Source organism: Elgaria multicarinata, chromosome 3, assembly GCF_023053635.1.
Source record: "Elgaria multicarinata webbii isolate HBS135686 ecotype San Diego chromosome 3, rElgMul1.1.pri, whole genome shotgun sequence".
Classification (NCBI taxonomy): Eukaryota; Metazoa; Chordata; class Lepidosauria; order Squamata; family Anguidae; genus Elgaria; species Elgaria multicarinata.
The window spans coordinates 47803602-47825985 of record NC_086173.1 but is presented as its reverse complement, the minus strand read 5'-3'; the positions used below and the strand labels follow the sequence as shown (position 1 = coordinate 47825985).

General features: G+C 51.2%; 1 protein-coding gene across 1 annotated transcript; it reads left to right on the top strand.

Moving 5' to 3' along the window:
• Positions 1-2147: 2147 nt before the first annotated feature.
• ENGASE (endo-beta-N-acetylglucosaminidase) lies at positions 2148-21818 on the top strand. Its single transcript, XM_063120122.1, has 14 exons — positions 2148-2222; positions 4372-4448; positions 4552-4753; positions 5663-5811; positions 6502-6659; positions 10096-10244; positions 12178-12343; positions 12972-13075; positions 13346-13454; positions 16452-16636; positions 19311-19462; positions 19957-20059; positions 20482-20596; positions 21359-21818. The coding sequence occupies exons 2-14, from the start codon at positions 4385-4387 to the stop codon at positions 21779-21781; spliced, it is 2079 nt and encodes a 692-aa protein (XP_062976192.1). The 5' UTR covers positions 2148-2222; positions 4372-4384; the 3' UTR covers positions 21782-21818.
• The last annotated feature ends 566 nt before the right edge of the window (positions 21819-22384 follow it).

Genomic DNA, 22384 nt, shown 5'->3' with positions numbered 1-22384 from the left:
GTTAAACTAGAAGGGGAATAAAAGTGCTAGGATAACTGAGGGGAAATACATACACATAAATGTAGGGGTCTTTTGGGAACCAAATGGCGTGGAGGTCGCCAGCAGGAACGAGATTAATTGCTTAGAGCAGAATGACAGTCCTTGAAGTGGAAAAACAGTGTCCAGATGAGAACAACAGTGTAATGATTGTCTTCAAAGGAGAAAATAACCATGGCATGACAATTCCCAGCCTGAAATAACTGTCCAGAGGGAAATGAAATTCGAATGATAGCATCCGGTGTGGAATAACAATGGAACAATGGAATGCAGAGTAGAGAGGCAGTTTCTGGGGTACATTGACAATGGAATTAACAGTGTCAAGACAAGAATGTTAGCATTCAGAATGGAATGACATAGTCAGGAGTGAAATAACAGTAGAATGACAATCCAACCACAGGGCACCCAGAACCTCCCCTGGCCAACCATTGGGCTCTGCATACAACTGTCCATCACTGTCCTTGCACCATGTATAGTTTCTGATAGCAAAGAAGTACCTTTTTTGCAAGCCCCCATGTTTGATATATTAGAAGAAAAAGTGACTATTCCTCCCCCCTAAATTACATCCCATTTCCTGAGTTTTATATAAGTGTTCCCTTGCTTTCCAGTAACAATTTCCCAGTTTGTGGTCACCGACTCCACAACTATAGACTCAGTTTTGCACATTTTGCAATAGCCAGGTGCTCTCTTAAAAGAACATTACTGTGCTTTCTTCCACAACCTGGTACTCTCCAAATATATTGGACTACGGCCAGATCTACACCAAGCAGGATATAACACTGTGAAAGTGGTTTGAAAACAACATATGGAGTGTGTACTGGGCCCCAACAATTGTCAATCAATACTATTATAAACCGTTATAAAGCAGCAATGTAGATCCTGCCTATAACTCCCATTATTCAATGGCTATGGTGTCTGGGGATTATGGAGCTGTAGTCCAACACATACAGAGGACACCAGGTTGGGGGGAAAGCCATCTCTGTTGCAGTCTAACTTGTAGCTTATTTCAGTATATTCTGTCCAGTGTGTATTGCTTTGGCCTGGTTCAGGCAACATGCTAAACCATGTTGCTTAACCACAAAATGGTTAAGGGAATGCAAATGCATTCTGTTAACCATTTTGTGGTTAAGAGTTGTCTGAACCAGGCCTTTGTATCTTGCTACACTGAGATTTGTGCTTGCAAATCTGCAGAGAGTGACTATTCAAGGGCTTGCTTTAGTTCTGTAAACTAAAGCAACTCCCCCCCCTTTTTTTTTTTGCTAAAGGAGATGGGGAGGGTCTAGGAATCCAACCCGTTTCTGTCAAAGGGATTGTATCCTGTATTCCTATTTTTTTAAGCTGTTGATCCATCCGTCAGAGGTTCTTGGATTATTTCCTTCGGTAAACACCACAAAAGCACATGGTCCAGGTAACTGTGAAGATATAAGGGAGCTTAAAATTCGACCGTAAACGGAACCCACTAGCTGTCGATGGGCTATGCCACGACCGATCTAACGCTCCAGATCAGGTGCCCCCCTGCCCTCTCCTGGTTTCAGGACTTAATTTCGGCACCCAGAACCCAGTCCTTTAAACCGTTTTGTTAAGCTGAAGAGAGTGCCTCTGAGAACGCGTAGAGTGCGTTCGGCGGTTTTCTACCAAGTCACACTTAGCCTCGATCCAAAGGCATGGCGTCAGGCCGGAGGGTAGGAGGAAGCGCCCTCCCGCCAGTGTGAACGGGGATCTACACTACTGCTTTTAAAGCGCTTTAAAGCACTTGTTTTGAAAACTGTATATGCAGTGTGTCCTGGGCCCCAACAGTTGTCAAAACTGTTATAAAGCGCTTTAAAGCAGTAGTGTAGATCCCCAAGTCGGGGCTTGGTTGGTATACGGCCTCGTCACCTTCCCGGCCAATGGATCGGGGCCATGACACTCCTTGCTGCCCTCTCTGGCCTGTCCCGGGGCTGCTGTCACTGTTTGCCTCCCGGTACAGAGCCGCCGCCGCCGCCACTGCCGCTATAAGTGGCGAGGATTGGCTGCAGCTCGGCCGCCACGTGACAGGGCGGAGAAGGAAGGCGCAAGAGAGCAATGGAAGGAGGGGAGCAGGACGGAGGGCGGAGAGGGGCCAAGCGAGCCGAGGAGGAGGCGAGCCGCGATGGCGGAGGCGCAGAGCAGCAGCCAGCCAGGGGGCGCTTCAGGCCCGGGCTGGGGTAAGGAGCCTCCGGCAGTTAGCGACGGCGCGAGGCGCGAGAGGGAGCTGCATCCCATCCCGAACCGCAGCGTGAAGGGCACCATGCGTGGGGCGGGGGTGGGGCGCGGGAAGGATGAAACCTCCAGGGCGTTTGCTTCCTAAACGGAGAGGGCCAGAGCTCAAGCCTTCTTCAAAAACACGCCACTCTCGTCTGAAAGAGAAAGAAAGCCTAATGGGAGAACTCGCCGCGGCTACTCCGTGGTGAAGGGAAAGCACTTTGCACATGCTCAGAAGAGGACTTTCGTGTGTATCATTCAAGGCAGCCAGCTGCGGCTGAACTAGGTCGCTTATGACTGACTGGCAGTGGGATGATAACGCACCATAGTCTGCATGGGTTTTTGTGGACTCCCCAGACCTCACTCCCCCCCCCCCCCATGGGTTCCCCCCATCCCCAGATAGCGCACTCTTGGTTGCTTCTGGCACGTTTGGTGGCCCAGGCTAGCTTACTGGGAAATGCCCTGTCCAACCTTGGGCTAAGCTGGGTCCTGGAAAATGAGTTTTTCTGGGGCGGAGCTGTGGCTTAAAGCAGCCCTTACATTTGGGGACTGATGGTGCTTATTTTTTCACTACATACATGCGCTAAGGCCTTTAATATTACTTCACATCTTTCATAGCGGAGTCCCTGGCTGCAGGATAACAGTCTTGAGAGCCCTGCAGGATCTCCAAGTTAAGCCCATATAGGGCTCTGGTACAGGCAGGGTACTTGGTGCAAATGGTGGCCATGCTAGGCAGCCAGCTACTGGCTGGGGACAGAGACTGGCCAGGCTAGGCAAGCTGGAGGAGAACACAGCCTGGCTGGCAGGCTTTAACTTGTGATGAAGAGGGAATTTCACCGGGTTCTCCATATATACAAATGACACCTGCTGAAATTTTATTTTCTATGCAACTGTTAAAGATACAGGAGCCCTGTCCTCCTTTTCATATGGTCACCCTAATCCCAAGTCTTTTGGTTTATTCTCTAACCTGCCCCAGGAAGACCCTGGATCAATAGACTGGACAGTGGTTCGCCAACCCCACCTTGCATTTGAGATGGTACGGAAGAAACACTTGCTTAACAGGATGCTGTGCTAACTCCAACAGTGCCTCACCCTGGGAGTGCCAAACAGAGCTTCCACCACCAAACTGACTCACCCAAAGTGGCTCAACCAGCCCTATTAAGATAGGCCTCTGCCTGGGGGATGTACCAGTGCAATTATATATGTGTGTGTATGTATCTACCTACCTGCAATCTTTTACACGTTTACTCAGGAGTAAGTCTGATTGAACTCCATGAGTTTTAGTTACTTACTTACTTATTTGTTAACATTATATTCCACCTTTTCCTCCAAGGAGCTCAAGGTGGCCTTCATGATCCTCCTCCTCTCCATTTTATCTTTACAACAACCCTGTGAGTTAGGTTAGGCTGAGAGTCAGTGACTGGCCCAAAGTCACCCAGTGAGCTTCATGGCTGAATGGGAAATAGAACCCCAGTCTCCCGAGCCCCAGTCCAATACTCTAACCACTATACCGCACCGTCTCTCTTAAGCTTCCCAGTAAGCATAGCATTTCAGGATTGGAAACAGGCTTGCTGGTGCATCCTGGGAACAGCTGAATTGCAGGGATTTGTGATGCCAAAGATTACAGAGAGTAGAGAAATATCTCTGTGTTTCCTAGCAAAACATTGCCCCGGCTGCTGCATTGGTGCTGTCTTGATCTTTTGAGAGCAACAAACTTGGGCTGTAGTTGGTCTCTTTCCTTGGATGAGCCTTATCCAAGTTTCCTCAAGCTCTGAAACAAGAGCAGCCATTGCAGAGACTATAGATGAAGCTTTTATTATGCAATTGCCCTTTCTTTTTCATGAGATTTTACTGGGGGCATCCAGACCCAGTAGTATGTTGTCAGTGTCCTGCCTATCTCTGGGCTGGAAGAAGAACCTGGGACTGAAAAGACTGCAACACAGGCACCAGACGAACCTGTCTGGATGTATAAAACTAAAAATATATATCAGCCTGGCTACTTAACAAGAACAACAACTACTCCCCTTGCCTAGGGGGCTTGGAGGGGGCGGGAGTAAAAGTTTCCTAAACGGGATTATTTTTCTGATCCTTTTTCCCCCTCCCCTTTTTCAGTTTGCAGCTTGATATGGAAGACCAAAGAACTTCCGTTCTCCACAGGGTGGTCAATTTTGCCCCTGATCCTCTCCCTGGTAAGACTTAGTGTTAGATGGTGTGCATTTCCAGCCCCTTGGGTGTTACGACTATTCTCAGCCTGAGACTGTAGGCATTAACATCTTCTCTTCATCTTCCCAGCCAGGCAGTACGACACAAAGACCACTGAGCCGATCAGCTTCTACTTTTCGGGCTTGGAAGAGCTGCTTGCCTGGAAACCCACCAGCAACGACACTTTCAATGTGTCCACCGAGCTGTTGGCCAAACGGCAGCCCCCGCTTGACAGCCCTAGGCCCCGCACGCTGGTGTGCCATGACATGAAGGGGGGCTACCTCGAAGACAGGTTGGGGCTAGGAGAGATGCTGAAATGGGAAAGTTCCCAGAGGGTGGACTCACATGTGTCCAAAGTACTAATTATGTTAGCCTTGCAGATATATGAGGCTGGAAAAGTTTCTAGCCCAATTTCCCTTTTTTTGCTAGCCTGCTAAGAGGCTTGGTTACTTTTCTGGCTGTGGAGGAAGGGGCTTACCTTAGCAGGCTAGCGGCTTGGGCAGTGTGATCCGTGTCTTCTCTTGCTGCCCCCCTCCCTTGCCGGAATGGAATTCCATGCGCTCACCTTTTTTTTGGTCATCTATGGCGACCAGGCGAATAGTTAAAACCAAGTTTAAAAACGGAGTTATATAGCATATTTCAAATGTTCCAAGTCTCTTGCGTACATGATCTCGGTCATCTTTACATCTAGAAACAATCAGTTAAAGTTCCTTAGCTTTACGAAAGACCTGTTCAAAGCAGATGAAGCCTCCTAGAACTGGTTTCTTGATATGAATCAACACAGTTGTCTGCAATTTTGGAATCTCCTTGGGGATGTGGCCCTGGGGACTAGATCGCTGCCCGAAATGACTGCATTGCCTACAGAAGAAAGTTCCTGCTTTGCTTTCTACATGCCTAGTTTAGTTTGGAAACCGGAAGCGAAGAGTGTGCCAACTTGGCCTATGGATGCTACGTGTACTCAAAAGAGAAATGGTAGGAAATCAGACTTCTGCAAACCTCAGGGGAACTCCAGTTGTTATTACAGAGTCTCTTGACTTTTCTAGCAAGGTTAACTGCTTAGGCTGCTTAGGGTACCGTGAACAGCTTTGCAAGGCGCCAAGTATGCTTCCTACCTGCATGGTGCAAAACCCACCGTCTTGCTGAGCCCAGTGCTCTCTGTTAGCCCTTGCTGAATCTCTCGCTCTCCACTAACTGATTGCAGGTTCATCCAGGGCGCAGCGGTACGTGACCCTTATGTGTTCTATCACTGGCACTACATTGACATCTTTATATACTTCAGCCATCACACGGTCACGATTCCACCCGTGGTCTGGACTAATGCTGCTCACTGCAACGGGGTCCCCATGCTGGGTGAGTCTGGTGTTGAACCTCTTTCAGCGTAGACGTTAAACTCCCTTTCAGAGGAGCTCCTGGGTGTGTGGGTGGGGGACATTCCAGTGGTGGGTGGGACTGAAGCCAAAATGGGCGGAGCAGAAACAAAAAGGGGTGGGGCCAAAATACTAGCATATTTGACCTTAACACTCTCATTGCCAGCAACAAAGCGTTGAGAGGTATTGCAGACTTTTAGAATGGGAAAGAACTGCACAAAAGCCAGGAAACCACCAAATGTTTGGTGGTTGGGAGAATGGGGTTGGGCCAGAAGAAGGGCGCATGACATCTGGGGAAGTCTGGAGGGCCAGATTTGGACCTAGGCAGGCTGGATTTGGCCCATGGGCCTAAGGTTCTTCACCCCTGCTGTAAAGTATCTCCTGTTGTGAAAGCCTGAAGCGCCCTCTTTCTGGGAGATGCTGGGAGTCCCTGAAAACAACGATTCCTGCTGTTCCATAGCTTTGCTTTATGGGGCAGGTAATTTCTCCCATGAAGCAAATTGCATTGCTTACAACTGATGCTGCATGCGTTTTGGTGGCTCCTCCTTCCCTCCGGAGGGGTTCCTAGGCCTGGCGCTAACAGGCCTCCCTTTCTCCTGATGCAGAGAGGTTTGGGACAGGGCAGGAGGGCAAGGGATTCAGTGTCTCCCTGCGTTTCCTCCCGTGCCTGTAGGGACATTCATCACGGAGTGGACGGCCGGCGGGAAGATGTGTGAGTCGTTCCTGGCGGGCGAGGAGGAAGCGTACCGGGCCGTGGCTGAACAGCTGGCGTCAATTGCGCAGTTCTACCGTTTTGATGGCTGGCTGGTCAACATTGAGAACCCCTTGACTGTGAGCAATATTGCCGTCTTCCCCGTGTTCTCCCCCTGCAGATTGGGCTGACCTGATCAAGGCTAAGTTGGAGCCAGGCTTCTTCCACAGGCTAGCGGGTGACCTTGTGGCTAGAACTGGAGCTCCAGAGACTTGTTACAATTTATTTTTATGTATTAAAACGTTTGCATCCCACCCTAGATCACTGGGATCTCAGGGTGGCAAGGCTTGTTCACCGGGTGCTTGTTCACCAGGAGTGTTCTCCTGTGTATATGCACCAGGAGTGCAGATCCTCAAGGCTGGGAGGCAAATCTGGGCCTCTAGGGGGTCCCAGTTCTGCCCCCTTTCCCCCCCTATTTTTTTTTTTTTGGTGTTTTCTAGCTTTTATACAGGTTTTCCTAATTCTAAAATGCCTCTCTTAAGGCTTAGTTATTGGCAGTAAGAGCTTTAATCTACAATATACTGGTATTTTAGGGGTGGGTGGAGTTTGGCTTCACCCCTTTTGCCTTAGGTTCCTCCCCACCTCTGGAATGTGCCCCCCCATTGCTTCTCTGAAATTGAATTTGGCCTTCAGGCTGAAAGAGATTTGCAACTCCTGCTCTCAGATGCTTTATAGACTTCATAGCAGTGCTCCCCTTCTCTCTTTCTTGTGTGTACACACACACACACACACACACACTCACACACACACTCACACTCACTCACACACACACACACACACACACACTTATCCTCAGTTCCTCTGGCTGTGTACAAGAGACCTGGCATGGCAGATGGGGAGCAGGAAATGCATCTAGGCACATGCTCAGCATCAGAATGCAGATCCCTTATTCAGATTCCCTTAACAGTTGGGAAAAGACGGAGGGTCGTATCCAGTGGTTGTGCAGCACCAGTGCTAAAGACGCTGTGCTAGCGTAAACCAAGGCTTTCACAAGGTCCTTCGTGCTGGCGGTGTTCCACTGTTAGATACTACCTTCTCTCTCCCATAAAGCAAAGCTGTAGAACAGCGGGAACAGCTGTTTGCAGGGACTCCCAGCGTTTCCCAGAAAGAGGGTGTTACAAGAGAGTAACTGGGTGCTTCAAGGTTTTGGATACAAGCAACACAATTTTTCTTCCCATCCGTTCTTTCCCTTATATTCACAATGCCTTACCGGCCTTTCCTCCAGTGTTCGCAAAACCATAATGCCACCTCTGCGTTCAGAATGGAAGACATGCCCCTGTTTCACCCAAGGACTGGTTGAAGTGCTTGCTTGTTCTGCCTGGTGCTTCCTGGTGCGCATGTACTTTGTGGTTTGATTGTTTTCATATGAACGGCGGTGTGCCGGCTTCCTTGCTTCCCAACTCTTCTGGAGCATTAGGGTTCTGTCGAGAAGGGTAGAAATCAAGGCTGAAAGGGAGTTTGAAGAAAGCGAGGGAGATAGTAAAAGACCTGAGAGAGAAGCAGCCAAAGGTGGAAGTGGAAAGGTAAGAGGATGCTAAGGTGGACGTGTGTCCCGCAGCAGTTGTGCAAAATTATTCAGTCTTCATAAAGTCATCCTCCCGTTTCAGGGTGTAAAGACCCTCTGGAGCCAAGGCAGGCTTCTTGCTCAGGAAGACGGACAAGGTGTCAAGCCATGCAGGAGCAGTTGAGCTTCTCCTTCAGTGAGGGGAAGACTTGAACAGGTGCTTTCGTTGAAATGACATGGGGCGTGTTTCCTTTTTCTCATCCTGAGGGCTTGGAGCTCCTCTCGCCCCAGACCTTTGACCTGTCATTAACAGACTACTAAATGGTGATTCATTAGTCTGTCTCACCCCTCCCCTCATGCTTCAGGTGGGCTGTCTGCCTTTTTTGAAGCACAGCGTCTACATTCATTCCACACAGTGTTCATTCATCACCCAAAAAACGCTAAAAGACCCATTGAAATACTGCTTCAGGGAGGTAGGGTGTGTGTGATGTCAGAGGCGCCGGACAATCAATGCTGTGCTGTTAGTTTCTGCTGCAAAATGCGCAGAACTGGTTTCCCCCAAGTTCTTTTCTGGAAAGGAGACTGTGGGCTCATCTACACTTGCATCCCTTTGGGGAGTGGGGAGGTATGATCACAGAGTTTTCCACTTCCAGGATCGTCCCTCGGGGGCCACACGCCAGCAAGTTCTCCCGGAAGTAGAGGGGTGTTCCAGGGCACCATTTTTTTTTTTTAAAAAAGAGGGGAATACTGAATGGGCACTTTTGTTGAAATGACATAGGGCGTGTCATTTGCGCAATTGCATGGGCGCGATCCTGCGTGAAGGTGAGATTGTGTTTTTTTAATAAACAACACCACCACCACCACAGCAAAAGTGGTGCTGGAAGACGCCGGGCACCATCCCAAAGATAGTGGAAATGCTCTCCCCCGATGCCAACGGACTCCCCGCCCCCCACGGTTCTGTGCCCGTTTCCTGAGCCCCACTACTCGTGGGGAAGAGGGAGGACCCCAGGAGGGAGAGCCACACCACCCACAGAGTTCAGGATGGTCCTGAGACTATGGAAAAAAACGGAGGAAAAGCAGTCCCAACAATCACGTGAGAACTGAGTGCTCGTCCCCGATTCACCCTGGGATCACTGTGCATCATTTGGATGTGCAGGGACGACCTCGTGGCCATTCTGGGATAAATGGCAGGTGTAGATAAATGAGAAACAAAGACATCTGTGAAAGCACTTCCATATTTACTTACAAAACTATTTATATACCTCCTTCCAGCCTTTGAAAGGACCTACAAGGTGGTTTACAACATTAAAATAACGATTGGATTTTTAAAAAGATAGAATATTTAAACAAGCCAATAAAACAAATCCACGATCAGGTAGGAATTAAAATAAGTTAGTAACTTGGTGGGATAGAAAGATCTTAACCACCTGGCTAAAACTCATCAATGAAGCCAATCTAAACCTCCCTTGGGAGGGAGTTGTTGTTATTATTATTATTATTTATTGCATTTTTATACCGCCCAACAGCCAAAACTCTCTGGGTGGTTCACATTCCAGTCAGTCTGCCACCACCGAAAAGGCCTTGTCTAATCTTACCTCTCTTGATAACAAAATGTGGGTGAAGACCTTTGAAGATGGTAACAGTTGACAGGCAGGTCCATGTGGGCAGAGGGAGTCATTCCAATATACTGCTCCCAAAACATTTAGGGCCTTTATAGATAACACACAGCAACTTGAACTGGGCTCAGTGACAGCCACTTCCACAATGTGGAAGGAAAGAAGACCCCTGGTGTGTGCACTTCCCCAGTATCCCCACTGCCCAATAGATATGTATGCATCCCATGTTGGAACAGGTTTCTAGAAGTGTGGTATCCACCTCCATTGGAGAGTTTGGGATATGGCATCACCTGGGATATGGGATATGGCATCACCTAAGGCAACACACGGAATGATGGGCCAATGGCTTCCCAAGACCCCAGCACCCAAAGTGATGGTGCAATTCTTTTGTGGCAGGTGACGGCAGCACGGAATGCGCCCCGCTTCTTGCGATACCTGACGGACCAGGTGCACAAAGTTGTGCCTGGAGGTCAGGTGTTGTGGTATGACAGCGTCCTGTCAAGTGGGCAGCTCCTGTGGCAGAATGAGCTTAATAAGAAGAACAAGTGAGTGATGTGTCTGTTTCCATCTCCCTCCTCCCCAAATATTAGGTAATAAGTTTTGCTCTGGGGGCAAGAATAAGTAGAGTATCCGAACCCCCTAGCCCCCCTTTCCCCCCTCACCCCCCCAACCCAGAGCCGTTGCTGCCAAGACTTACCTTAAATTTTGTCCTCCTCCCTGAGAGCCAAGCAGTGATTTAAGTTGCCACAAGGGCTCTGTGTTTTTAATATATCTATGGCTCCAAACTATGGCAGTGATAAAGGGGAATGTCCCTTTATGGCCGCTGTAGTTTGTTGCCATAGATTTATTAAAACAGAGAGACCCTGTGGTAACTTAAATCACGACTCGGCTCTCAGGGAGGAAGATGTGATTTAACTTAAGTCTCAGCGGCTGTGGGAGCTGACTGGGGAGGGCTAGCAGGGAGAGGGAGGTGAGTTCGGTGAGTCCAATGGACTTATCTGGACTCATGGCCAACCTTACACCAGGTTTCCCATTCGTGTGGGCAGGTGGGGGGCAGTGGCCTAGCATCACCTCAAATCGACCCCAGGCGCTCCAAGGCTTTGGTGCTGATCTGCTTTGGGCTCAGGCCGACCTGGTACCGCCTCAGATATGGGCCGAGGCAGGGCGAATTGGCTAGGCTTGGATTCAGGGATTTGGCCTGAGGCGGTGCACATGTTCACTGTCCCGAGTTTCCTTGGTGGGTGGGGGAGAGACTCATGCGTGAGATCAGGCCATAAGTAGGCCATAAGTGAGGGTATATACATATTTTACCCAGTGTTCTTTCCATTCTAAGAGACTATTTTTTTAATGAACAAACAAGTGATGCATTCCTTTATTCCATTGCAATTCTAGTATACCAATTTTAAAAGGTTTCTAGAGTGACAACAAGAAGTTTTTAGCAAGCAGTTGAGACACCATAAAGGTTAAATCTCAGTTTGGTGGAGCCTGCTCTGCCCGTGGGGCTTTAGTACATGGTGCTCTGACCCGTCCAGGTCTCTGAATAGTGCAATAGTATCCAATGGGGAATATGGGAAGTGCCCTGAGAAGAGCGAGGTTCTCTCTTTCCAGTATATTCTCAGCTGTGCAGACCACGAGTGGTGTAGTGAAGTCAGAGCTCACAGGGATGGGGCATCAGCCCCATTTTTATTAGCAGGGGCTCAGACATTACTTGCCCCTACCCCCTGTACTCGCAGCTTAGCTGCAATCCTCACAGTAGCTGGGGCAGAGGCGTTGGGTTTATTTTTTCTAGCAACAATATATTGCTGTGATCTCTCCCTGTTGTCATGCAAAGTCTTTTGGGGGTGGCAAGGAACTCAATGGGCAATGAAGACCCAATAGTTTCCCAAAGACCTGCTCCTGGTAGAGATGGGAACTGCTAAGATCAGCCTCTACTGAAGTATCTAAAAGGTCTGGACTGCAGGCATTCACGCAAGCACCCATGGAATCCCAGACAATGGGGTTTCCTGGGGCGGATCCGCACGTCGGCCCCAGAGCACATTTATGCGACTCTAGGGCACCCCAGAAATGATAGTCTGTACTTGCCTGTAAAAAGAAACTAGGAAGAGACAGAGCCGCCGCCTCCGCCACCCAGCTCTCCCCGGCCGGCTCAGAGAGTTCTTTTTGAAGAAGGCGGTGGTAGAGAGCTTCTTCCGCTGTCCACCCAACCTTCTTCCGCCGAGCTCTCCGTCCCGGTCGAGGAGCCGGCTGGGGAGAGCTGGGCGGCGGCGGCTCTGTCTCTTCCTAGTTTCTTTTTACAGGCAAGTACAGACTATCGTTTCTGGGGTGCCCTAGAGTTGCATAAATGCGCTCTGGGTCCGACGTGCGGATCCGCCCCCGGAGCTCTTTGGATGGCAGGGGGCCAAAAACAAGGCCACTTGAAGGGCCTTGTTCCTAACAGCATGGATGACCTCTGCCCCTTGGGTCTTTGTGAGCTTGCAGGGTTTTCTTTGATGCTTGTGACGGCTTCTTTACCAACTACAACTGGAAGGAGGAGCATCTGTTGCGCACCAGAGAGGTGGCAGACGATCGCCGGATGGACGTCTACGTCGGGGTGGACGTGTTCGCGCGTGGGGACGTCGTGAGTGGCGGCTTTGATACTAACAAGGTAGGCCAGCATCGCGGCCAGAGGGAGAAGGCTCCTCTGGGTGGGGCTGTACCACATCATGTTGGGTCTTCCTACTGTGTTCAATTGCATTTTGTATGGCAGGATTTCAGCAGATAGTAGACTTGGATCTACCAGTAGAGCAATAACTAAAAAGCTCCCCACGCCCCCTTCCCATTGGGTTGCTATCGGAATGGTCTTGTGAGTCTGGTTCTAATACTGGTCACAAATTCCTGGGCTGAGTATGTGCTCACAGGCACCCCGTTCCTTAATTTTTAGCATTATGTCCACCTGCCTGATCCACCATTTTGCTCCTCACACTAGTTGGTGGATCAGGGTTCTAGTTAAAACTCAAAAGAGTCGCTCCTGCAGACTTGCCGCCTGCCCGCTCCTGCTGTACGGTGGCCCAGAGCTGGAAGGGCCTTATTACACACGGCTCAAGAACCGTGCTGGTCAGGCTGGCCTGTCTCTCTGCAACAGGAGGAGCCTGTCCTTGGGGCAGGCGAGGCAAAGCCTTCTGGGAGGGGGCTGGAGTCTGGTGCACTCCGCCCCTGGACCCAGAGCCAGCAGTGCTCTTGAATCCCATCCCCCAAGGGGAAATGGTGACCTGGTGGCCCTTGTGTCCCTCCAGTCCCTGCGCATGATCCGGGAGCAGGGCCTTTCGGTGGCCATCTTTGCACCTGGCTGGGTCTACGAGCACCTCGGCCCGACGGACTTCTTGAACAACGAGGACAAGTAAGGCCTGCGGAGGGCAGATGGAGGGGCTGTGGGAGGACTTTGTTCCAAGTGCCCCTAGGCGGGGAGAGAGGGCCCCTGTTCAGTGGGCAGCCTCTGGGGGGAGCCGGTCTGGCTCAGCTGCCCCGTTCTCTCTGGGGCCTGAAGGGGCTTCCAGGGAGCCTAGAAGTGAGGCCGTTCACCCCCACCACCCTGCCCTGTCTCCCTGGTGTGTTGCGCCCTTAGGTGGCGCCAGAGGCGGCTCAGTCTCCTGCTGTCTTCTGCTTGTAGGTTCTGGGCTCTGCTCTCCCAGCTGCTGCCTATTCACAGTGTGGGATCCCTCCCCTTTTGTACTGGCTTCAACCTGGGCATGGGCAACCGGCGCTTCAGCAAGGGGCAGGTAAGGATACAGGGCAAGACGTGGCTTCGCAGGGAATGGGGCTGGGAGGGAAATGGCCCTTTTGATTGGCTGTGACTCAGCTCGTTCGGTGCCAGTCTGTGGTTTTTAATACCTGCCCTTGCCTGATCAACGGGCATCCAAATAGACTGGAGACCCTCCGGTGCCTTCTGGACATTTAACGTGACGGCATCCCCAGCCAGCTCCTCTCCGCCATGGAATGCCAGTGTCTGACGAAAGACCTTGAACCCGTAACATTCTTCTCGGGACATACACGCCGGTTACTCCAGTTGCTGGGGAACATGGGTGGGAGGGTGCCGTTGCATTCATGTCCTGCTTGTGGGCTTCCTGTGTGAACAGAATGCTGGCCTAGATAGACCCTTGGCCTCATCCAGCTAGGCTCTGCTTGTGTTCCTTCTGAACTCATTTTCTTGATGTCCTCCTGTTGAGAGGGTTTCTTGAACCTCACTTCCTATTTCATCAAAAGCAGAAATTAAGACTCTCTGGGCTTTGGTGACCAAGAGAAGAGGAGCACAAGCAGTTCTTCTTGTTTCTGAATTGTTTCCGTCCCCTCCAGGTTTTCCCTAACCGGAAGATAGCCTGAGATGGCTGCCTGGGAACTTTCCTTTCCAGCGAATGCCAGCTCTCTCACCGCATGCCCATGCCCAGATCCAGCCAAGTGGTGTTTCCAGATCCCCAAGCGCTGCTTCTCTATAGCAAAGCAGTATCTGGAGGGGGCGTGGCTTGCAGGGAAGACGTGTGTGTGTGTGTGTGTGTGTGTGTGTGTGTGAGAGAGAGAGAGAGAGAGAGAGAGAGAGAGAGAGAGAGAGAGAGAGAGAGAGAGAGAACAGGACCTTTCCCTGTCAATTCTATTCTGCTGCAGCCCCCCCAGCCATTTCCCCTGTCAGGGCTCCAGAAGACCACAGGGACAGGGTGACCACATGGACAGTAGGACAGGCCTCCTGTATCTTCAACAGTTGTATAGAAAAGGGAATTTCAGCAGGTGTCATTTGTATGCATCTGGTTAAGAGGGCAGGGTTCCTGCAGCTTTAACTGTTGTGATGAAGAGGGAATTTCACCAGGTGCGGCATGCATACAAATGACCTCTGCTGACATTCCATTTTAGATACTACTGTTAAAGATACAGGGGCCATATCCTCCTTTACAAAGGGTCACCCTAATGGGGATACGTGACCTGGGGGATGGTGGTGGTGGGGAAAGCGTAGCTCAGTGGTAGAGCACCCGCTTTGCATGCCGAAGGCCCCCGGTTCAATTCCTGGTGTCTCCATTTATAAGGATCCAGTACCTGTTGATACGAAAGACCCTCTGCCCATGTCCTTGCAGAGATGCTGCAGTCAGAGGGCCAGATAGACAAATCCTCTGACCTGAAATAAGACAACTTCCTATCTAAGCAACAGGAGTTGTTTGTGTGGTTTCAAGCAACCTCACATTGTGTTTGCTCCCTGTCCATATATTTTTATGGCCATTTTTGTGGCACGCCACTTTGGATATATTCAAAAAAGAGACTTAAAAGCAAGAATAATAACAAAAATAGAGAGCAGCCTCTGTTTTTAGTGTCCTCGTGTGGTCACAGGGTAACCAGAATGATTAAGAACAAAGGTAGAAAGTTAGCAGAGCCATTCTGAAGGGAAAGGTGTCAAGTTGGATATCATCATTTAGAGCTCTTTGGCCCATCCTAGTCTTCCTTTCTTAATGTTCTGAGGGTCAAGCAGTTTTCAGATTTACAGCAGAATCTGTGCATGTCTACTTTGAAGTAAGCCCCATTGAGTTCAATGGGATTTACTCACAGATAAGAGAGTATAGGATTTGGATGGCTTAAAAAAGGGGGTTAGATAAATTCCTGAAGGAGAAGGCCATCAATGGCTACAAGTCCTGTTGGCTATGTGGTATGTCCAGTTGTAGAGGCATTAAGCCTATATACACCAGTTGCTGGGGAACATGAGTGAAAAAGTGCTGTTGCACCGGGTCCTGCTTGTGCGTTCCTGGTCAACAGCTGATTGAGAATGCTGGACTAGATAGACCTTTGGTCTGATCCAGCAGGGTTCTTCTAATGTTCTTATGACTGCAGTCTCAATTTCTTCAAAGCTCTTTTTCACAGGTAGGCTATTATTATTATTATTTTAAAAAAATAATGGGCTAGCCTTTGGAATGTAAGCTTCTTCTTCCCGCAGGCTGGAAAGCTTTGAACAATTTCACTACTTTGTAGGAAGGAATAGGCTCATTAATTATGCAATTAAAGGGGTGGTTTCCCCCCCAGCCCCTTTAGCCAGGAATAGCTATTGTACAAGAGGCCTGACACTGTCAGATGGGGGAAAGACTATTTGCATGCAAACGGGACCCAGAAGCATCCCTGAAATGTAAGGCTTGTTTCTAGATAAAAATGTTCCAGGCACACCACAAGGGTAGGTTTTTGAGACCAGGGTAATACAGCATAGGAACAGTGTGGTGTAGTGGCTAAAGTGTCGGACTGGGAGTCGGGAGATCCAGGTTCTAGTCCCCACTCGGCCATGAAAACCCACTGGCTGACTTTGGGCCAGTCACCGACTCTCAGCCCAACCTACCTCACAGGGTTGTTGTTGTGAGGATAAAATGGAGAGGAGGAGGAGGAGGAGAATTACATACACTGCCTTGGGTTCCTTGGAGGAAAAAAGGCAGGATATAAATGCAATAATAAATAAATAAATAAAAGCTGCCTTATACTGAGTCAGACCCTTGGTCCATCTAGCCTAGTCTTGTCAACACTGACTGGCAGCAATCCTCCAAGTTTCCAGGCAGGATTCATTCCTTGCCCTACCTGGAGATGCTGCAGATCAAACCTGGGCCCTTCTTCATACAAGCCAAGCAGGTGCTGTCTCTCTCTCTCACTGAGCTATGGCCCCTCCCCAAATACAAGAATAACCCTATTGTGAGTGTACATCTGAAGCTGGCCTTATGGCTGCCCCCTGATCTAGCCTGCAGTGGCTCTCTTCCTCTTCTCAGGAGAGCAGGACTGAGCCGTGGTACAACCTGAGTGGGCAGGACGTCCAGCCGCTGTACACCAACCAAACAATGTCCCGTGGCGGCTGGCTGCGGACCCGGTGCTGCCTACAGGACGCCTGGTGTGGAGGCAGCTCCCTGCTGCTGGAGGGGGCCATCCCACCCCAAGTTCATCAAGTCACTGCAAGGTGAGTGCCCAGGGCCGGTGCCAGACTATTTTGCGCCCTAGGCAAGGTGAGCTACTTTCACCCCCCGCCCCCCAAAATGCCAACTTTGATTTTTAAGAACAGATGTTTCCTGGAAAAAAATAAGAAGCACAAAACTTGAAACTGCTAAATTTATTTTAAAGTGCAAGAAATACGTCATGCCAATTATAGCAAACAAATTGGAAAGGAATGTCTATGGGTCTAAAAATGCATTATTTAATAGGAATATCACCTTCAAATCATCCCCCCCAACTCACACGCGCGTGCACACACACGCACTCAGCATCACTCACTCCAAACTAACACATGCATGAACACATGCATTCACTCAAAGACCCCATGCACCCCATTCACCCATACTCTCTCTCTCTCTCTCTCCCTCTTCCGGGCGCCTTCCGGAAGTCTGAACGTGGAGCCGCCCCACCCCCACCCCAGCATCCCTGGCTTCACTTCGGCAGGGCGGGCGCGGAGCGCCATCTCGCCCGCCCAGGCCCAGCTGAAACCTTGGGCTGGGCCGGCTCACAGCCAACACGTGTGAGTGCTGAGCTGTGCCCGGCGCCCCTCTTAGCTTGGCACTCTAGGCAGCCGCCTGAGTGGCCTCTATGGTAGCACCGGCCCTGTGAGTGCCGGCTGAGAAGGCAGAAATGTCTGATCCAACCTTAGAGCCAGGAGAAGATGGGATGGATGCTTTGTCAAGTGGAGGAAGTTCTAGCTCGGCGGATTGACTTGTTAAATACACGTTAATTATTAGCGGGAGGAATAGAGGAGAGCATGTGGAACAGGGGTGGGGAACCTCAGGCCCAGGGGCCAAATCTGGTCCCCCCGCCCCTCCCTCTGACCCGCCCCGGTCCCACCCCTTCCCCTCGACCACAGAACGTTTTGTGGTTTCTTGGCTTTTGTGCAGTTTCCCCACCCCCCATTCTGGAAAGGTGAAACGCCCCTGCTAAGGCTTGGTTACAGGCAGTGAGAGCTTTAGCTACATGCAGGTATTTTGGTCGCTCTTCTTTTGCCTTGGCCCTGCCCGCCACCAGAATGTCCCCATCCCCCCCCCCCCCCAGGGGCTTCTCCAAAATAGCATTTGGGCCCTTGGGCTGTAGAAGGCAGGCAGGCTGCGGAGTGTGCCGGCACAATGCGTAGTTGTGTGTACATTTGCAGTATGCATCACCGGTATATGCAGATTTGTGTGTGCTGCACAACCGGAGTTTGAACAGATCCCAAAGGCCATGCAGGACAACCTCTGTGTCCGTAGGATTTGCTCAATTTAAAAGTCAGGTTCCCAACAGTAGAGCCAGCCTTTTCCTCCGTTAAGAAGTCACCCTGGCTCTCTCCGCTCGCTCTCTGTTCCCTCACCCTGCCCTGCCACGATTTGAAACCTGTTGCCGTGACCTCTCTGCTTGTCTGCTCCAAACTAAACTTGCTTAATTCCTCCAGGTTTTCTTCCAAGCTATGCGTACCAAACACTTCATCTTCCCCCGCCCCCTTGTTGCTGATTTTGTGAATCTGCTCCAGGCTTCCCCCCGCCCTCCTAAGCAGCTTTTAAAAAATGTGGAAAACGGAAATGAGTGCAATTATGTTTGTATTGGTACTCGCCTTCAGCCTGAGACAGCTCACCAAATAATCCATTGCAATAATAAAATTGTACAAACTATTACAAATTATTGTAATAATAACAATAACGATGACAACAAGGAGGCTGCCATCCTGTGCTCCCTGGAAGGGCATCCCAGAGGCTGGAGGGCAGAGAACGACGCCTACCCCCGTAAACCTCCCTGTTGCTGGCCTGGAAACCTCTGCTGCCTTTGCTCCTCCGCTTGGTCGCCACCGCTCTGATGTGCGCGTGGCAATGGCCGAAAGGGGGTATTTTGGGGCAGATCAAATCTGTGTAATCCAAATCCTGGGCATGTCATTCCCCTGACACGCCCCTGGAATGGGGGAAAGTATGCCGGCCCTGGAACAAGGGCCAGTAGGAGGGGAAACTGGAAACAACACAAAACTCTTGTGGACAGAAGGAAAAAAGAAATCCCACCCCCACCCCCGCTTCTGCCCTGCCTGAGCCCGGCCAGCAGAGTTTTGGGTTTAGTGGCACCTCCTTCTTGGCTGCTTCATCTCCCCCTCCCACACGATTGCCCTGCCTGTGACAGAAGAAACCTAGCTGTTGGCAGTGCTGGGCAATGATAGTGCTATAACCCAGAGATGGTTGGTGTCCTGAAGTCTGATGTGGATTTGACGGCAGGCCGTGGCGTGGGCCTTGAACGGTGTTTTGGCAGTGGTATTTCCCAAGCAAACGGGAGGCAGTGTCACATGAGCTAGAGAGAAATTCTGGATGGATTCTGCCCTGGGCCCTTTCATCATGAAAGGAAGGGCGCCTGGTTAGCATTGAGGGCAGAACCGGAGGCCTCTAGGCCAGGTCAGATGTTCCATGAGAACATTTGGGGGAACTGAAGGGCTCCTTTGACCCTTGGTGGGGCATCTGGTCCCAGCCTTGCCAAATCCGGCGACTCAAATGTCCCTCTGGGTCTGTGTGAACAAGGCTTGTGGGCCTGGGCCTTCAAAACCGACACCACCACCCCACTTGCAGGCTGTGCTGCCTACTGGCCAGAGTTGGCAGTGACTGTGTCCCTCTCTCTGTCTGTCTGGGGCTTGCGGGGGTCACCAGACTCTTTTCGTTCCAGACGCCAGCCCCCACTCGGCTATTCCTGGTCTTAATCCATAAGCAGGGGGCCTCCTCCCAGGCAGTGACCTTTGCCCCACAGCTCACCACGCGGGAGTCGCTTTCCTGTCCCACCCGTGAGGAGTCTCCTTCAACAGGTAAGGAAACCTTGCCTCTCTCTCTCTCTCTCTCTCCTTGCCTTGGAGACTCTCCCTCTGGCTGCCCGGGGGAGCCAGTCTGGGCCTTCCCAGGCCTCCTCAGTGGCTCAGCAGATGCCCTGCCCTGCTTTTCTTTTCTCTGCTCTAGCTGCAGGCCTCTTCCTAAGGCAGGGGTGTTCAACCTGCGGCCCGCAGGCCAGCCGGCCTCCCTCCCTCGGCCCCACCCATTTTGCCTGACCACCCATCGTCGGGGGTTTTTCCTGGGTTTTACCTGTCCCCACCCCTTCTGAGAGGTTGAATAGTTTCCTCAGGCTTAATTACGGTCAGTAAGAGCTTTAAGCCCAAAGACACTGGCAGTTTTGGGAATTTTGGCTTCAGCCCTTTGCTTTGATCCCGCCCACCACTGGAACGCGGAGCCCAAAGCTTCTCCGAAATGGAATCCGTCCGTTGGTCCCCCCCCACCCCGTGCTAACGGCTAACCTTTCCTCCCACAGAAGCGAGACGACACAAGCCCTCCCCGCTCCTCACGCCTCCTCCCCGCCTGGCTCCGTTACTCCGAGGGTGTGGACGACATGGAGAACGTGGCTGGCAAAGCCGGTGAGTGGCTGGTTGCCTCTGCAGCGAGATCCTTGAAATGAAGCCAGTGGGTGCCGGGTCCTTCTCTCAGCGGCAGAGAGCACCACTGCCTTTATCTTCCACTGCCCCGTTTCTCTATGACGTGAGCACGGGGAGGGGTTTCTGGACTTGCCCCCTGATGTCATCTGGCCACTGGGGGGCAGGGAGATGAGCCAGAAAGCAGTCTGCCCCCCCCCCCGGGGGGGGAACAGTTCCCCAGCTGTTTTACTCTGTAAAGCCCTATGCTCATGAGTGGTGCAATAGGGATGAATGGATGGCTGGGCCTTGTGGGGGCTGGCGTTGGGGCCTGGTAATGGGAGGGCTGTGGGCAGCGGAAGAAGGGGCTTCCCAGCAATCTGCCGCAGAGAAGAGCCTGATGGCGTCCTGTGTCTCCCCCTTTCCAGGTGTTATGAGCTGGAGCTCCAGAATTGCTTCCTGGACGACCTTTCAGTCGTGGTGTCCCGCCGCCAGGCTGGTCAGGCTGAGGTGCCCTTCGCGTGCCGCCTGGGCAAGATCTGGGTAAGGCAGCCATGGGGAGGGGCTGGGGGAGATAGTGCCAAGGGGGTGGGGTGGGGAGCTCCTTTCCCCACTAGCTGCTGCAGCAGTGTAGGCAGCCCGGTTCTCTGTGGACCTGTTCCTGGGCCCCTGGCCTGAGCTGGGTCCAGCAGGAAGGCCTGGTCCCTTCCTTCTCAGATAGGCCTGGTCCCTTCCTTCTCAGATAGGCCTGGCCCTTCAGGGAGCAAGGCCGAGTCCTCTGCTTCTGAATGAGGGGGATTGAAAAGCTGGCCCCTCCCCTCGCTTAGCGAGACTCTCCACGGCCACCGAGCTCCACACTTCTGCCTCCACCGAGCTCCACACTTCTGCCTCCCCAAGCTCCACACTTCTGCCTCCCTGAGCTGGCCCTCCTGCCAAATTTCTACCTCTTGGAGCTGCAGCACCGTGCTGTGGCCAGCCAGGTGTGCTTGAGCTTTGTCTCCCTCTGACCTTATTAGAGCAGGGCTAGGATTGGGCCGGTGCCCCTAACCATCCCTGATCCTGGAGACCGACTCCTGGTTCTCTGCCAGACTTCCCCAGCTGGGTGCTTTCCAGATGTTGGACTTTGTCCTCCAAAACATCAGGAGGGCGCCAGGTTGGGCATGGCCAGCTGAGGCTCTCTCGGTGGTCCCATTCAGTCCCATCCTATAAGGCTCTCCCTGCGTCCCACAGTCTTGTTTCTTTCCACTCTTTGAACTTGCTGCCCCGTGACTCTCTTCAATGCCCTTCCCGTCTGATTCTCCATAGGTGTTGGATGCTGCCACTCTACGCTCGCTGCCGCCCGCGGATGCTGCCACTCCGAAGTGGTCCATGGACGTTGCGCACGTCCACTGGCGTCGGCCTCCGGCTGGACAGCAGCTCTCTCTCAGCCTCACCTTGCGCTGGACGTACCCTCCCAGCAAGGCCGTCTGCTTCCACGTGCACTACCGGAGCGGGTCGTGTGTCAGCGGTCCCGAACCCCCTCTGCTCTGGATTGGGGAGGCGCATGCCTCCATGTACCGCGTGACGGAGCTCATGGTGCCTAATCCTCAATCTGAGTCTTCCTGCCGCTTGGAATTCCTTGTGGAACCCGTCCCTGAGGATGGGCTCCCAGTAGAGATGGAAATGTGGGGGAAATTAGTCTTCGTGTACTCCACCCCAAAACTACCCAATCCCAGCACCAGTGCCTGAGATGGCCCTCTGCTCATTAAATTATTTTATACTTTGATCTTGGTGAGTACGGCCATTTCTCTTTCTAAATAAGGAAGTCCCGGAGCGCTGATCTTTGGCGTCCTTTTTACCTCTGGCATTTGGGCTGTTGTGAACATGGTCAGGCCTTAGAAATGAAGTCGCATACTATTGACATTCAATACCCAAAGGTAATTTTTCATTGGACAAACACTTTAACCAGAAGTTATACCAGAAAAAAGTATTTTGGAGAAATATATCCTAAGAGAAGAATTATATACCATACCCTGGGAGACAGGGTGTAAAATTGCACAGAACTGATTCATTTACAGCATATGCTTAAAACAACCTTTTAAAATATAGAAATCTGTAAAATACAATGTTAATAAAAATAGTTATGTGTCACGAAGACTGAAAAAGCTTAAAGTGATGAAATTGGAACTTGACTCATGCCGGAGTAATGAAGTACCTATTTGATTGTTTTTGTAGACTGATACATAGGTAAAATGATCAGTTCTCAGCACCAACATTTTACAGAAAATCAGACGGGAAGACACTTGCTTTTGAAGCTCTGGAAATGAGACCAAGGGCTCCATGACACGTAAT

What these genes read in the sequence shown, in the direction of transcription:
- ENGASE (XM_063120122.1), top strand. Translation starts at nt 4,385, where the DNA reads ATGGAAGACCAAAGAACTTCCGTTCTCCACAGGGTGGTCAATTTTGCC. An exon ending in GGCGCTTCAGCAAGGGGCAG is followed by an intron (nt 13,455 to 16,451) that starts GTAAGGATACAG and finishes TCCTCTTCTCAG; the next exon opens with GAGAGCAGGACTGAGCCGTG. An exon ending in TGAGGAGTCTCCTTCAACAG is followed by an intron (nt 19,463 to 19,956) that starts GTAAGGAAACCT and finishes TTCCTCCCACAG; the next exon opens with AAGCGAGACGACACAAGCCC.